We start from the raw sequence: 16,060 nt of genomic DNA on the forward strand, positions 1-16,060 counted from the left end.
ACTATACTTTGACTGTTGTGAATCTGTGGTTCATAGTTGTGGTCAGTTAGTTGACGACATCATTGTGTAATATATGTTTTGTTTTATTGTAGTTATTACTGAAATTGTACAACTATAAAAAATAGTAACATTGATATACAAATAGCGAATGCGAAATTCATGTGTCGTTGATGACTCATTGTTTTTGTAACTGGACAAATAATTAATAAAATTATTATGTCAGCAACACATATTTGTCTATCCAACTGACGAGTTCAATATTATTAGATGGTATCAGTATCCGTTCTGCCGTATGTACGTACATATGTCTGTACATGAATACATTGTGGTTTTGTTTGTCGTGGTGGGTTGGTGAGCGTCCTAAATCCGTCTCATGCCCTTAGTTATAGAATTACGGTGCTCTAGAAATGTTACTCGACACCATCTTGGTCACAGTTGGGACTTTGTTGGTGGTATTTGTGAGTGGTCAGCAGGATGAGCGGGTCGAGGATGACCAATCTATCGTGACCCCTCAACTCGTTGAAGAAGATGGGAGAACGTTTCCGCTGGAGGTGGGGCGTTACATTATAATCAATTGCACTGCCGTGGGACGACCACCTCCAGCTGGCCTTTTTTGGGAAAGATCGGACGGAAAGAATCTTGTGGGTGTATTAAAATTGATTCTTATGGTTATTTTTCCAGTATAACGCTTGACAGATGTTTCTCATCGTCTCTTATTTTCTCATCTCAGAAATCGCTTGGGATTGTGACGGAGGGGTTTCGCAATGAGACCACCGTCAGACGTTCCATGATTATCAACTCGACCCAGGAGAGGATGCAAGGTCAGTACATCTGCCTCAGCTCCACCTTCGCCATCGTCAGCGACTCTTCTTCGTTTTCGCCCCAACGACGCAGACTGGACATGAGGATCCGAATAGAAGTCGGACCACCGCCCTCGCCCACCATCCCAGCCGTAAATGATGTGGCGAAATCACGTGAGTATTGCAACTCATGGAAAAATAGAGTCATACATTTATTGTTATTAGCAAATTGGTAAAATGATTATACATTAGGTGGTGAGCTCAGCACGGGGGCCACCGTCGCCACCGTCGTGACCGTTGTACTCGTCACACTTCTCGGAGTCTGTGCATGTACTGAACTACATAGAAGGAAAAACAGGGTAAAAAACAAACCGATTATTTGATCCCTCAAGTAAAAGTACATTTGCAAGCAAAACAATATTGTTTTAATTTTAGAACGGGCTTTCGAAACGAGACGTGGAGCTATTTCTTAAAGGAAATCCCGACGGTGTTGTAAAGACTGGTTTCGCACACGAGAACGTTTCCTTCCAGCCTTATGACTCGTCTTACGAATTGGAGGAGGACAACTTAAAAATAGGTTTGTCGGAGAATCTGACAATTCAATTGTCGATATAAATAGCAGAAATGAATCTAAAACAGAGCTGACTTTATATTTTAGACAAGGATAATATTTTGGGGGCTGGAAGTTTCGGGGTGGTGTACCGAGGGAGGTACAAGGCAGATGCGGTTGCCATCAAAACCATTAAACCTGGCAGCGACAAGACGTACCTCCGAGCTCTCCTCATTGAACTCAAAGTTATGATTCACATTGGGCGACACCCTTTCATCAATCAGCTCGTGGGGGCTACCTCCAAAGACTTGCGAAGAGGTGGGCCATAAATCTTACCCATAAGTTCCTAGCCCTGTACTTTTTATGATTAAGAGTTTCGCCCTTGATGACCTTCGCCTGTATGTATAATTCGATAAAGGATTAAGACTGTGTTTATCTTCAGGTTTGCTAAACGTTGTGGTAGAACTATGCTCAAGTAACTTGGAGTCATATCTGCGACAAAATAGATACACTTTCATTAACCAATTTGATGTGAAAGGGATTCTGGATCCACGGTACTATCCATAAGTCTAATTTATTTGTCTCTGCGTATACTTCTCTTATCGACAATTGTGGTACAAGTGTTGATATAACATCTTAATGTTCATCACAATTATTTATGATGTATGCAGAACTGGTGAGGAGCACTCCAATGAGTGTTTGCGGACCTTGGACTTGATGCGAATGGCGTATCAAATCGCGGACGGCATGGAATATTTGGGAAGTCGGAATGTAATCCACGGCGACCTTGCTGCTAGAAATATTCTCCTCAGCGAGGACGGAACCGCCAAGATCACTGACTTCGGGTTAGCCAGGCAGATGTACGACTATGCAAATTATGTCAAGCGGAACCAGGTACGTGTGTTTGTAACGGTGGGAGACGGAGCTAGAGTTGACAATGCAGTAAAATTGTATATCCACGCACTCCTAAGGAACCACTTCCATGGCGTTGGATGAGTATCGAAGGGCTAAAATATCTGAGCTTCTCGCCCATGAGCGACGTCTGGAGCTACGGGGTTTTGTTGTGGGAGCTCTTCACCTGCGGGGACGTTCCTTATCCCGGCGAGTCCTGGACGACGCAGTTTGTCGAGAAGCTTATCCAAGGCTTGAGACTCACTCGGCCCAAATACTCGAATAAACAACTGTATGAACATCGTCATGTTATTTTAAGCTCAGACTTTATTTTGTCATCTAATATTCATGTCATTGGTGCCATGTATTGCAGGTATAGTCAAATCATGGTCAACTGTTGGAATCCGACACCCAAGAATCGAATCACTTTCTCCCAATTGAAATCATATTTTGGAGAATATACAAAGTACCAGGAACAACAATCTGGACAATCTTCGAGTTCAGCTCGAAGATTTCTGGGTGTCGTGCATAGCGAGACTCCGTTTTGATTTATGCAAACCTATTTGTAATTTGTGTGTTATCTCATTTACATACAGTAGTGTACACACTTTATGCAAGGCATGCATACATAAATGTCGACCAAACTGTAGAGTGCAAATTTTTATACAAAATAATATTTACATTACATGATAGTGTAATAAATAAAGGACAAAATGAAATGCACGACTCACTTTGTGTTATCTAACTTGTCGAAAATCTATCGCATGACGCACAATTTGCATCAACGTATCTACATATTTATATGACGTGCATATTTAGTGTACTAATATTTAGTGTGCTGAAAACGAACGATTTCTGGCTTTCGTGAGATGTGACATATGCAAACAAACGATTCGAGATTTATGAGATGACCTCTGTACTTATAAACATTACGAAGAAAAGAGACCATGCTTTAAGCATGGAATATGTATGTATATGTAATATGTGTGAATTGCATAGGTTATGGTTCAATAAGCCAGTTCACTAGACCATTGGAGAAGGCTTCTGTTTGGTGCTTGCTTACATTCAAAAATTTAGTTTATTAAGTTATCTTTGTAAACAGAACAAGTGCAAAAAATAGACAGGGTTGATGATTAAATCGTAAAGTTGAGTTAAAAAGAGCCAGAGAGAGAATAGACTAGAGACAGTTATTATGTATATAGAGGTGACGATGATAATAATGTATACCGATCACTTATTTCATGCCGGTGTCTGATTTTTGCACTGAAATTTGCAACAAATTCGAAAAACTGGCTCCTTGCTGTTGTTCTTTTGTTGGAAAAGCTGTTCCCCAACGGAAGAAGTTGAAGGACACACTTTTCCACGAGCAGCTCCCGACTTTCTTCGCATTCCTAAAGACTGGGACTTTTTGCAAGTGGTGGTCCGGACGGGGGGGTCCTTGTCCTTGTTCTTGCCCCCTCCAACCATCCCCGCATTGTCCGAGTTGGACCGGGAAACGAGCAACCCGCTGAAGGAAGGTGACTTGCTCAGTCCCCCACCTACTCCGATGAGGAAGGTGGACTTGCTGGACGAGTCTCCCACCAGCCAGTCGTCCTTCAGGTACTTGGTCACCTCCTGGATGTGACATCGTTTCGCTGGTTTCGGTTCCAACATGCGTTTCAGGAGGCGGGTAAAGCGGGGTGAAAAAACTTGGAAAGCGAGGGGGGTTTTCATACAGCGTCGTTTCAACCAGTCGCAATAGTGGTTGAAACCAGGGTCACGGATACAATCAGCCCTTTTCCATGGGCTTCCACCACCAGTGATGCATGCAAATAGTAAAATTCCCAACTGCAATCAGAGTGGAACATAATTATTATTTATTGATGATGGTTATTATGTGCATATGGAATTAATGAGCAAGATGACAAAAGGGGCATATCAGTATATGTGGGAATAGCCTCAAGAAACGATATATTCTATTAAATAGTTGTACATATATATGTAAATATGTATGTACCTGCCAGACATCAATAGAAGAATAGCAGTGGTACTTCTCCTGTGGAAGAATACTACAAATTTCTGGAGGAAGATACTTGACGACTCCTGCACCACCCCCAACGCTCCCCCCGGTCACAGAGTTGCTTCGTGATCGGTTGTTATTGGTTTTCCCAGCTTCGCCATCAACGCCTCCTTCACCTGGCTCCGTGGTGTCATTCCCTCCATCGTAGTTCGTCTTGGTTAGCAGGGCTCGAGACGCCACCGTGGAACCAAAGTCAGACAGCTTCACGAGAGAACAGTCCTTTTGAAAGACGAGGACATTTTCTGGGACGACGTCGCGATGGATTAGTTTCAAACTATGCATGAATTCCAGAGCAGAGCTGACTTGTGTGGCGACCAACTTGACACTGGTCTCTGTCATGGGCGATTCGCGCTTGAGGAACCGGGACAAGTCTCCGCAGGGGGCGTGTTCCATGGGAAAGAGTCGAAATTCGCCCCAATGGAAGGAGACCTGGAAGCTTTTGACGATGTTGGGATGCGGCGAGAGAAAGTAGGCGAGCTCCATCTCGGAAAAAAATTCCTCCTCCGTCGTGCACTCTGTTTTGAACGCCTTCAGAACAAGTGCCTGTTCCAGGGCTCGTTTGCCCCCACCAAGTTCGGGACGGGCGAGATAGATTTTGCAAAACGCCCCAGTGCAAAGAGTTTTGAGAATGGTGAACTCTTGATGATCCAGCTAAAAGGCAAGGATATCAAGTAAAATTATCGGCCCCTTATTCTTGACACTTGACCTCTTGGCGCAATGCTGCCCATGCTTACAGCCTAACCATGATAAGGAGAAGTACCAAGGATAAGGATGTAAAAGGTATACCTCAGTCCTGAGTGAGGACGACGACTCTTCCGAAAGTATCTGGGCAAGCGGTCGGACGAGGCATTTGCTTGGTCTGTCCGAGTTGGACTTTTTCCGAAGGGACTGTCCCCTTCGGAGTAAGTCCTGCGACGATTTATAATTGATTGGTCCATTGTTCACAGTCATGATGGTTGTTATCGTCCGAGGTAAATGTGCCAAATCATGCAATTACTTCTTCACTGCACGCTTCTCTGTCGGCTTGGATCCATTTCTGCATTGTTTCTCTAAGAAGGAGAAACAGTCACTGGTCCCAATTTGCTAAAACCTTTGCATATTATTTGGCGACCGAGTGATCTTGCTGAACGTCAATCGCTTCGTTTCAAAGAATTGATGAGCCTTCTGCACACAGAACATGAACCTCTCTTGTCGTCGTTTTCGGGAATATACTTTTAGTGCAAGTGTATTACTCAGAAATGAACGTCGGGATGGAAAATAGCCACAAAACTAATGCATGCATCCCACAAAACTGTTTATACCACAAGGCGAATCATGTTTATTCTGTGCTATTTGTAGCCGGTATATTTACATTAGAACGCTGTCTGATCGTGTCCATATGCCGTACCAGAAAAAGAACTTAGCGTTCTTGTTCTCTTACCTTATTTTTCTCTGGAACGAAACCGATTCAACATATATTAAATACATATATTATGAACATTATCACCAAGATGCACACAATGATTGAATGATAATGTTGCCCAATTTCTATTTTTCTGAGCATTTTTGTCTTATTTTGAATGTGATTAATGGAAATACGGTGTATTATAATCGGTTTCAGTGGACAATAATTTATTCATTTATTGTTAGACTGAATCACTAAATATGACGATGACGATCTGTTCTTCATTGTGACACATTATTGTGTGGATAATCTGGGTGCGGTTTGGCAAATCGATCGATATATAAGTAAATTATTGGCAATGATTCATGATAATTTGATGATTAACTATTAAGAACGGCAACTAAATTCGTACATTTGGAAATATCTTTAGGACCATCAATTCTTCTACTTTATACCCATTTTTGTCAATCGTTCATATCAATCTGGTATGCATACCGATTCAAATCGTTATGCATCATAATCGTTATATGTGTACATATATACTGCCCATAACTAACTAATCAACAAGCGAACAATATGCATATGAAAAAAGAATGGCAGCAGTATCTTATGTGACAAGCCATAACTACCAACTCCTTAGCTGTGGTTAGTCAGTGGAGAGGGGATGTAATAAGGGAGGTGGTTGGTTGGAGGGAGGATGATGACGGAAAAAGAATGACTTTGGCAGCGTGGTGCAATTTCGGTTCAGTAGTTGTTCTCAAGGCCCAGAAGAAGAAGGTACGAATAAAGAGTGACATTGTCGTCTCAGGTCTCACGCACTGCTCCAAAATCTCAACTATTTCCCAAACAACTTAGCAGAAAAGCTTTCCAAAAAATACTCGTAAATTCCCCCGAAACAGCGAAAATGGGCAAAGGTTCGCCTACTCCACTAGACCAACCTGCCGAATTAAACTTCACTGAGGACTACGGATACACATCCACACTGACCCCAGTGCTGCGACAAGTAGCGAAGAAGGAGCTCCGAGAAGATGACAGGATTCGTGACCAGGCTTTGGGCGAGATGCGACAATGGATCAAAAAGACAAGCTACATTAAAAACTGTCGTCTGGACGCCAACTTCCTCCTCAGGTTTCTTCGACACAAAAAGTATCACGTGCCCATGGCTCAGGACACTTTGGTTCGTTACATCACGATGAGACAGGAGCATCCCCACTGGTTTAACAACACGTCAATGTATGACCCCGTCGTCCTCGACTTGATCAACCGAGGGTGAGTCTTGTGGAGCATTTTAGTATGTACATACATAATTAATTACTATCAACTAATTCTGAGCTGGTTGTGTGCAGGGTGGCTTTTGCCCTTCCGGAGAGGGATCGACATGGACGTCGCGTCTTATTTACGGTTGGAGGTAAGACGAGAATTTTTCCTACTTGTTGCATTTTTCTCTCATAAATAATTCCTGCTGGTTTTCCTATTCCCTGCTAATTATTTAATTTTGGCCTAATGCATGAATGTTAGCGTTAGCGTTATCATTTTTTGGTCGTTCATCATCAGGTTTAGCAAGAAATGAGGAATTCAAATGATATGTCAGGGAGGTTTTGTAATTCTCTATTCAAAAGCCAACCACGGCACACAGACCAAAAGTATCTACAAAAGTTGGTTGCATGAGTTGCGTATTTAGCATATATAGCTGGGTTGCATAACAGCGATGAGTGAGACTTATGCATGTGATGTGTGATTTGATTTGATTTGAGACTCTGTTCATGTTCATGACTGATGGTGGGTGTATGCGCTAGGGCCATGCAAAATCGCCAATTAATGCAATAATAGGCCTAGTGACTTGCTGCTGAAGTTTCCGCTTTGACTGATGAAAATGTAGATGCCAATTTGCAATTTCTGAGCCGAGTTTCATCCCATGTTCGTTGGTTAGTTAGTTGTCAGATGCTGTCCTTTCACTTTAGAATCAAGTCGTTTTTGTGGTATGTTGCAAAGTCGTAGACCGATGATGCAAATTGCAAAAATATTCAGCGGTTGTTTTGCATGCAACGCGAAGCTCGTCGCAACATCTTATTTATCTGAATCTGCCTTTGTCTCATTCGTCAGCTATTCATTAGATTCCATTCGTCTCGAATTTGTGTAATTAGTTCTGGGGTTTATCTTGTAGGTAACATTGACCCGTACAAGCACCGGGCAGAAGATGTGATGAAGGCCATCATGGTTTGCTTCGAGTCTCTCTTGGAGGACGAGGAGAATCAGGTAAAACGTGCACAATTTTGGCATAGTACAATTTTCTGTAGTATTTCTTTACGTGAAACTCACTTGTACAATTTTTTGTCGTATTAACTCAGGTTCAAGGTTTTTCCTACATTTTGGACGAGAGTGGGATTACGACCACCCATCTGGCCAACCTGTGGCGTCCTTCGGAAATGACGAAAATCTTCGCCACGACCGAGAAAGGGATGCCTATGAGACATCGCTCCATGCAGTTCATGCGTCTCCCCCTCATCGTCTCGGCTGTGTTCAACTTTGCCAAAACCCTCATGTCCTCTAAGCTTCAAAAACGGATCGTGGTCTTCAAGGGGGATGACGATTTTAAGAAAAACTGCGACAACGCCATCCTTCCCAAAGAGTATGGAGGCAAACTTCCCATGGCAAAAATGATTGGTGAGTGTGCCACAAACACAGCGCATGACATTGGGATACGTTGTAATTACATAATTGTGTAAATAAATATATGTATAAAGAGATATAAATTATGGTGCTTCATTATATTTTTTGTAGAAATGTTCAAAGAGGAAATCCGGGAGAGGCAAGATCGGCTCGTGGACTTGGACAAAATGCGGGTAGACCTCCAGACAATGACTACCAAACCAGGAGACAAATGTGGGGCGACCAGCCTGATCAACGGAATTGGGCTTCCTGGGAGTTTTAGAAAATTAGAGATTGATTAACTCCGAGTCGGAGTCTTTCATTAACATACATTATTAACTGGTACTTGATGTGCATTGACGACAATAATATAATTTTAATGACCCTTTAGAGAAAGAGGTAGGGACTCTCTTGAATCCATGAAATTCTTTATACTTAACTGATTTCGCCTTTAACAATAACAGTAACAATACTTGCTAAGGTTAGACACCAGTGTCGTCGTACCAGAATTGACACTGTTAATAGATATTTTCGCAATTTTTGATAATTTTATAATACGCATGACACATGAAGAAGAAGCAACCAGCTTTAAAACAGAGAAAATGACAATACTTTTAATTTAATTACACGGAAATTACTTAAAATAAATGCGTAAACGTGAAATTTCTGTCAGTTTCTGTTAACATTTATTTTAGCCAACCACATATTTACATGTTTTTGCGATGCATAATATATGTAGGTTCTTGCGATTTAATTGACTCTCGCATAATGACGTTTAAGTTAAAAACAAAGAATAATCCGCATACTCGACTACAATACGATTTTTTAACTGTACAATTTTCATAGGTTTTCTATTTCGATGCAAACTAAAGGTCTTTCCTCACACCGAAGCCAGGACCAGTTGGTTCTCCAGTCAAAGATGTTAGGCCACCGGCTGGTTCACAGGAAAATCTGCCATTTCTAGTAGCAGAGAATTAGAACAAAACGTAAATGATTTCGGCCCAATAACAATAATACGTCACGTAAATTACACACATTCTTACCGAGGTCCAGGCCGTGGCTGTTTTGACGCTTTGAGTTCATCCAAGATTTGCTCCATATCCTTTGCTGTCAAATCCTCCTAAAATTTAGTGCATTTTTAGCATTGTTATAGCTCTATTAATCGATAAGCCGAGATTTCTTACATAATAATCATCGTTGACTGCGACCATGGGGGCGTTCACACAAGCTCCAAGACATTCCACCTCGCTCAGAGTGAACATGCCGTCTTTCGTCGTCTCTCCCACTTTAATGTTCAGCTTGCTCGTGATACAATTTAGAACACTGTCAGAATCTCGGAGCCAACATGGGGTTGTTGTACAAACTTGAATGTGATATTTTCCCGTTGGATTTCTAGTACATGGAAGGAAAAATCAGAAATGGTGTTCCTTTTAGTTTGCTAGTTCATCGTATAATAAATTTATTGTAATATGCTACCTCATAAACATGGTGTAGAACGTAGCAACTTCATACACTCGCATTTTGGGAATTTCCAGCATTTCGGCTACTTTATGCATCGCAGATATTGGAAGCCAACCATGTTGTCTTTGAGCTAGATCCAACAAAGGGATCAAAGCTGAACGTTCATGACCTTCCGGATAATTGGCAATTATTGCCTTGGCTCGCTTTAGTCAAAATTCACGAGAATTACTAATTAGTCAACCATACCTTGGACTAAATAAAAGTTACGCCAACAATACCTTTTTGTTTTCCTCGTTAAATTCGAAAGGGACGTCCAGGTTATTCTCAGGAGTGTCTCGGTGCTAAATAATAAAATCAAAAATCACACACATATATAAGATTTTTGTAACCAACAAATAACCTCTAAATATTTTATAGTTAGTTATAAGTGGTAGTGTTATCCATACCACAAACAAACTATCGGAACAAGCAACCTTGCTCGTATGGAGCAATCGTCCAAGTCCCAATCTCTGTTAAAATAATAAAATGCATACCATAAGAAATCAACTATCAACAAATTAAAATCACCAGTAACGAATACAACAATATGTAAATGAGAAGAAAGTACCTCCGATTTAATTGCGGGACATGTACCACTAATTCGACATAGCACAGCCAACCCGTGTCTCAACATTTTCCTCTGGTCGCAGTTATTTCCCCGTCCAGCCCAGCAGGTCGCGAAACAGGTCGATCAATTTTTACTTATTTTTCGCCTAATTTTATTTTGGATTTGAGACGGGCGCGACTGATCGAGACTCGAATTGCTCGTCTCACAACTTCGCTCAGCCGGCTTTCTACCGCAAATACCAAAATTCCAATCATCGTTCCTACGTCAGGAGAGAGTAAAAGCACGTGTAAAGGTTTTTCAGACTAATTTTTAATTGTTGTAGTTTTGTACTGTCAGTTCACAGTAAGCATTTTCTGTGTTCATTTTCTCTTGTCGGGTGGATCAGATCTAGTTGTTTGATTGATTCAATGATGATTGCTTGATCGCCACCTGACATGAGGAAGGCAGACACACAAAATTATTTTCATTTACCACCGAGCTCCACAAACTCTTTCAGTTTTGTTCAAGACTACGACGACGAAGTACTGGTGCCTCAAACAAGCTCCTACATCCCACCTGGAAAGTTGGAAGCTGACTTCCAACTTTCATCTGACCTTGACGAAGGCGAAGAATCTTCACCAGCAAAAGATTACCACGAGGAGATCGACGAGCTCCAAAGAATTTGTGCTTCTGAGCGGTTCAGCATACAAACGTCTGAGCCTAAGCATTTGGCAAGTATCACAGCAGGGGCATCCAAGCAGTAATAATTGACTAAAGTCTAAAAACCTTCTTTGATTTAGTTCGTAGAGTTAAAACGGTGAATTTATTTGTTGTTTTAAGGAAAAGGAAACGACGACAAGGCAAGAAAAAGAACAAGCTACTGATAAAGTCGTTCTCTGAGCACTTTACGGAGGACTTTTGTGTGGAAGAAGAGGAGGTGCAACAAGAAGAAAATTATTATTGGCCCGACCCTTCCAGCGAGGACCCCGCGGTACAAAAGTTTTTTAAGCAGTGGGAAGCATACTGGGCATCAAAGGGAGAAAACATTTTGTGGAAAAGTTGGAACGAAAAATACAAGGATTACATCAACCCTAACTACGATTTTGTATCTCATATTAAAAACGTGTCCCTTTGTTCAGATAGTAGCAGTAGTAGCAACGAGGACGACTACGAGGCAGAACAAGACTACAATAGTACCAACGCCACAATGGAAGGTTTAGTAACAAAAAAATTGAGTAAGGCAACGCGTCAACTCTTAAGACAACGGAAGGAGCAAGATAACAATAAGTCAAAGAGTATTGGCGAAGACGAGTTGGAAAATATGAACAGCGCCAATTCCAACGCCTCATTGGAAGGTTTAATAACTGTAAAATTGAGCGAGGCAACGCGTCGACTCTTAAAACAACGGAAGGACCAAGATACCGATAAGTCAAAGAGCACTGACGAAGACGAGTTGGAAAATATGGACAACGACAATACCAACGCCTCAATGGAAGGTTTAGTAACAGTAAAATTGAGCGAGGCAACGCGTCGACTCTTAAAACAACGGAAGGAGCAAGATACCGATAAGTCAAAGAGCACTGACGAAGACGAGTTGGAAAATATGGACAACGACAATACCAATGCCACAATGGAAGGTTTAGTGACTAAAAAATTGAGTAAGCCAACGCGTCAACTCTTAAAACTACGAAAGGAACAAGATAATGATAAATCCGGGTTAGAAAATATGGACAACGATGGTGTCTATACCTCAATGGAAGGTTTAGTAACTGTAAAATTGAGTGAGAAAACACGTCAGCTCCTAAAACGAAAAAAGAGCAAGGATAAATCAACAAATAGAACTAATGAAGAAGAGTCGAAAAGTGCGAACGAGATGTGGCAAGAAACATGGGACAATCATTGCCAAGAAGAATACGCGAACGAATATCAAAAGTATGTGAAAAAGCATATGAAGATGCGAAAAGTTTCCATTCCATGCGAAAATGATCCAAGAATTCGAAAATATTTTGATCAACGTTACCAATTGTTCTCCAAGTATGATGAGGGCATCAAATTAGATTATGGTAAGTTAGTGCATGCCTATATTCGAATAAATAACTCTTACACTATGGAAAAACTGGTAATTTAATTTTGCTTCTCTTTCATCGTTTCAGAATCCTGGTTCTCTGTAACGCCCGAAATGATTGCTTCTCATATTGCAGATAGATTTAGCATTCTGGGACAAAGTGCTGTAATTTTGGATGCGTTTGCTGGGTGTGGAGGAAACACAATCCAGTTTGCAAAAGTTTTTGATAAAGGTGAAAATTCAAATTACAATAAACATTACTTTGGCATATGTAGCTAACAAAGATTTATCTATCTAACTTTTTTTTGCAGTGATTGCGATAGACATTGATCCAATCAAAATTGACAATTGTCGACACAATTCCAAAATTTATGGAGTGGAAGATAAAATCGAATTCATTGTAGGCGATTTCATGGATTTGGCCGCTACACTGGCAGCGGATGCCGTATTTATCAGCCCACCATGGGGAGGTCCAGCTTATCAGTCTGCCAGTGTTTTTGACATTGAGACCATGATCCCGATGAATGGGGCCACACTTTTTAAGACTGCAAAGACAATTTCAGATAACATTGGGTACTTTCTTCCCAGGAATGTTGACGAGATCCAGGTAAACTTTAGCCAATAACTCCTCATAATACTTTATAGTGGCAAAAGAAATTACACACTATTGTTTGATTTATTTATTTCGGCAGATACTCAAACTTGGCGAAGGAGATTTCGTGGATATTGAGAAAAATTACGTCAACTGCAAGGTGAAGACGGTGACTGCATACTTTGGAAATCTTATCGCCAGTACATGAAGAAAAACTATGATAAAGACTAGCAGTTATTTTATACATAGTTTACTTTTGCACCAATTTCTGATTTTTAAATCACTAACATTTACCTGATTTTAGGTTAAAATATTCAATTGATTGTTAATCTAAAATGGTAAATTAGTATTTTACATGATTAATTTTTTCATGGTAGACAATAGTAGACAAATGACATTAATGTTAAATACATACATATATAATATGTACATACATACATTTGTGTATACGTTACAATCACATTTTTATGTATTAAAAAATGTTTAGCTTTCTTCAAAAATATTTTCGTTTGCTGGGTTGGTTCATTTGGCAATAACACAACCTTTAAACTGGTAATTCTACTGTCACCTTATTTATAAGAGTGGCTCTCCAAAAACAGGTTGCTACCCTCCATCCAAACATGCTTTCTAGTTCGGTTTAGAACCAGTTTTATTTGGCAATACATATAATATTACTTCTTTCAAAAAGTATTTAGCTTCTGGTGGACGAACACATACTTGATTTATTTATTTAATCGTGAAACCTTATTGAGAATGTCTCCAGGTTTCCTCGTAACCTTGTTATTTGGGGTCATAGTTGGATGCCATTGTCAAGTACGTGAAGGGCTGTACCGAATTGTGAACCATGTGGAGAATCTGGTGAGTTCAAGAATATAAAATAATAATAAGTTTATGATAGTGATGGCCTAAGTTGAGATGCGAAAGTGCATATAACATACTAATAATTTTGCAGCACATCACTACAGAAGGAGCCAACACGGCCTTCGCTCGAGTGGTTGGAGAAAATTGGCAAAATTTTGGGGAACAGCGATGGAAAATTGCAAAATCTGGTTAGTTGATGTACAAAATATGCTAGTGCAAAGCTGTTGTGAACGCTAAACTTTCTCCACTATTAAATAGCTTCTGGAACTGGATTCACCTTGATGCCACAAAAGCACACAACAAATAACGCATTATCATTTTACAAGGATCCATCAAAGAAGCACGCATTGCCCGAAAGCTGGAGCTTTATGCAGGTTGGGAATGACTATTTTGAAATAAAGAATGACCGAACGAACCTCTGTCTCATTAGCAATGGGTATGTACATCAGTATTACATAATTATATGATTTGAACATTTTGTATTTTAACGTTGTTCATGCAATTCTGCACAGACGCCGGAAGGAAATTCAGGAGGGAAAATGTGACAAATATCTTCCAGATCGACATTGGAAATTTATTTCCATTTGAAGAAAGTTATTACATAAATGTCTAAAATATGTTCACCTTATTATTTATTATGATAATAAATTATTCTGAAATACTGTATTGTGTATGTCGTACACAAAAAGTTTGTGAAACCTGAAAAGTCTAGGCTTACTTGACTGCCCAGTGTAATTACTTAAAACCTAATTTGTAACTGTAATTACGCAATTGCGTGTCAAAAAACAACGAATAATGACCATAACATCTATTTAAGATCACTGTTTCTTGTCACTTGTCCTAGTAGACGGCTCAATTGATCTATATAGAATTGGACTTTTGTGAGGATAATATACGCAATGGTAAGGAAATTTGTTGAAAAATATCAAATGTGATCAAGCTATATACATTTATGTGTCGAGTCCTTTCAGAAATCATTTTTAGCAACGGCGTTTTTGGGGCTTCTATTGTTCTGCAAAAATGTGCACGTGGGATTGGGATATCCGCACGCAGACGTGTCCGGACTGGTGGAATATGACGACGCTTTACCCACCTATTACTTTGTCGACGTATGAAATTAAATTTCACGCTTAGTTAATTTATGCTCCCACATCAAGATTCTACTTTAGGTGCCCAAGTGGAGTGGCCAAGCCGTAGTGAAGAATAAAGTGATTGATTCCCTTCCCTGGGGAGGATGTGGATTTCATGGGTATTGTGGCTAAACATTTTATTTCCTGTCAAAAGTTATTTAAATGTGTTAATCTTAATGTGACCTAAATCTCACCTTGACTCGAAAGCAGTCTTATAAATAAATACAACCATATTTACAACCATGTGCGTTTACCATTAAATTTTATAAAATTTTTTCTGTAGCAATTAAATATACATTACATACACATAGTCAATACTTTCGTACCATGCACGAGTTTTGAGATTGACCTTGTCCAGGTATTTGATTTCAACATTTCTCATCAAGGCTTTAGGTCTGTGGTATGTATTACCCATCTAACAGTCGAATAGTAGACACGAATTTATAGATTTATGTATTATGATGATGTCTCATTTTACCTGAAACATTATTTAGAGATGGATTCGGAGCTTGAGACGAATGAGGACGGGTTCGACAGTATTTTTTCGGATGAGAATCAGAGCCCCGTCGATTCCTTTTAAATTAAATGTTAACGAACTGTATATTTTTTTCATTATAAAATTCTGTTTACAATTTTCGTTGAGCAGCACGATCCATGATGAGTTTGTAGAGCAGGTAACAGGCCAAAACTCCTAACCCCACAAGTATCGCGGTCATGAAAGGGCACATTCACGGGTTCGAAAAATAAATCTGCTGAATATTTAAATATTTACCAGACAAGCTGATAAAGAAAGAAAGAACCCAAATGATAAACAAAGCAGAGCTGAAACATGAACAGTTCATGATGAACTACAATAGCACGCATAGCATTGAGTCATATGATGTACACATAATAAAGTCGACGAAAGTGTGTAAAGTGTTAATATTAGCATTATTATAATAATTCATGAATCACCGAGTCGAGCTAATGACTTTGCACTGTAAATAAGCATTACGCCTCCTCAAGTTTCTTAATGTGTGCTTGAAGCATTGT

The 16,060-nt window shown here is 40.0% G+C and overlaps 5 protein-coding genes and 1 long non-coding RNA gene across 8 annotated transcripts; 3 read left to right on the top strand and 3 right to left on the bottom strand.

Annotated features, from left to right (window-relative positions):
• The first annotated feature begins 296 nt into the window (after positions 1 to 296).
• LOC110851784 (vascular endothelial growth factor receptor 2) lies at positions 297 to 2,967 on the top strand. The gene is made up of 9 exons (XM_022099684.2): positions 297 to 641; positions 731 to 974; positions 1,053 to 1,159; positions 1,236 to 1,377; positions 1,459 to 1,668; positions 1,793 to 1,904; positions 2,022 to 2,244; positions 2,322 to 2,533; positions 2,615 to 2,967. Exons 1-9 carry the CDS (start codon positions 408 to 410, stop codon positions 2,787 to 2,789), a joined length of 1,659 nt encoding a protein of 552 aa, XP_021955376.1. The 5' UTR covers positions 297 to 407; the 3' UTR covers positions 2,790 to 2,967.
• Positions 2,968 to 3,283: 316 nt separating this feature from the next.
• LOC110851806 (serine/threonine-protein kinase SBK1) lies at positions 3,284 to 5,388 on the bottom strand. The gene is made up of 3 exons (XM_022099715.2): positions 5,087 to 5,388; positions 4,238 to 4,951; positions 3,284 to 4,068 (listed from the first exon to the last, which is right to left on the bottom strand). Exons 1-3 carry the CDS (start codon positions 5,249 to 5,251, stop codon positions 3,481 to 3,483), a joined length of 1,467 nt encoding a protein of 488 aa, XP_021955407.1. The 5' UTR covers positions 5,252 to 5,388; the 3' UTR covers positions 3,284 to 3,480.
• A 1,033-nt stretch (positions 5,389 to 6,421) lies between these two features.
• On the top strand, positions 6,422 to 8,996 carry LOC110851816 (retinaldehyde-binding protein 1). The gene is made up of 5 exons (XM_022099726.2): positions 6,422 to 6,953; positions 7,031 to 7,092; positions 7,849 to 7,940; positions 8,033 to 8,348; positions 8,466 to 8,996. Exons 1-5 carry the CDS (start codon positions 6,589 to 6,591, stop codon positions 8,633 to 8,635), a joined length of 1,005 nt encoding a protein of 334 aa, XP_021955418.1. The 5' UTR covers positions 6,422 to 6,588; the 3' UTR covers positions 8,636 to 8,996.
• Positions 8,997 to 9,002: 6 nt separating this feature from the next.
• On the bottom strand, positions 9,003 to 10,608 carry LOC110851824 (NADH dehydrogenase [ubiquinone] flavoprotein 2, mitochondrial). Of its 2 annotated transcripts, none has more exons than XM_022099738.2 (7): positions 10,402 to 10,608; positions 10,241 to 10,303; positions 10,073 to 10,135; positions 9,810 to 9,997; positions 9,518 to 9,725; positions 9,377 to 9,453; positions 9,003 to 9,293 (listed from the first exon to the last, which is right to left on the bottom strand). In XM_022099738.2, the coding sequence occupies exons 1-7, from the start codon at positions 10,465 to 10,467 to the stop codon at positions 9,200 to 9,202; spliced, it is 759 nt and encodes a 252-aa protein (XP_021955430.1). In that variant the 5' UTR covers positions 10,468 to 10,608; the 3' UTR covers positions 9,003 to 9,199. The 2 variants fall into 2 exon arrangements, with proteins under 2 accessions (XP_021955430.1, XP_035706235.1); XM_035850342.1 differs by having other exon boundaries at positions 9,369 to 9,453.
• Positions 10,609 to 10,678: 70 nt separating this feature from the next.
• LOC110851791 (trimethylguanosine synthase) lies at positions 10,679 to 14,586 on the top strand. Of its 2 annotated transcripts, XM_022099703.2 has the most exons (9): positions 10,679 to 11,140; positions 11,221 to 11,438; positions 11,520 to 12,443; positions 12,534 to 12,677; positions 12,757 to 13,052; positions 13,138 to 13,895; positions 13,990 to 14,086; positions 14,157 to 14,334; positions 14,411 to 14,586. In XM_022099703.2, the coding sequence occupies exons 1-6, from the start codon at positions 10,836 to 10,838 to the stop codon at positions 13,243 to 13,245; spliced, it is 1,995 nt and encodes a 664-aa protein (XP_021955395.1). In that variant the 5' UTR covers positions 10,679 to 10,835; the 3' UTR covers positions 13,246 to 13,895; positions 13,990 to 14,086; positions 14,157 to 14,334; positions 14,411 to 14,586. The 2 variants fall into 2 exon arrangements, with proteins under 2 accessions (XP_021955395.1, XP_021955387.1); XM_022099695.2 differs by having other exon boundaries at positions 11,221 to 12,443.
• Positions 14,587 to 15,139: 553 nt separating this feature from the next.
• LOC110841999 lies at positions 15,140 to 15,871 on the bottom strand. Its single transcript, XR_002547273.2, has 3 exons — positions 15,659 to 15,871; positions 15,507 to 15,601; positions 15,140 to 15,443 (listed from the first exon to the last, which is right to left on the bottom strand). It is a non-coding gene; the product is annotated as an uncharacterized LOC110841999 (long non-coding RNA).
• Between the last annotated feature and the right edge of the window lie 189 nt (positions 15,872 to 16,060).

This window comes from Folsomia candida, unplaced genomic scaffold (assembly GCF_002217175.1).
Source record: "Folsomia candida strain VU population unplaced genomic scaffold, ASM221717v1 Fcan01_Sc001, whole genome shotgun sequence".
NCBI lineage: Eukaryota > Metazoa > Arthropoda > Collembola > Entomobryomorpha > Isotomidae > Folsomia > Folsomia candida.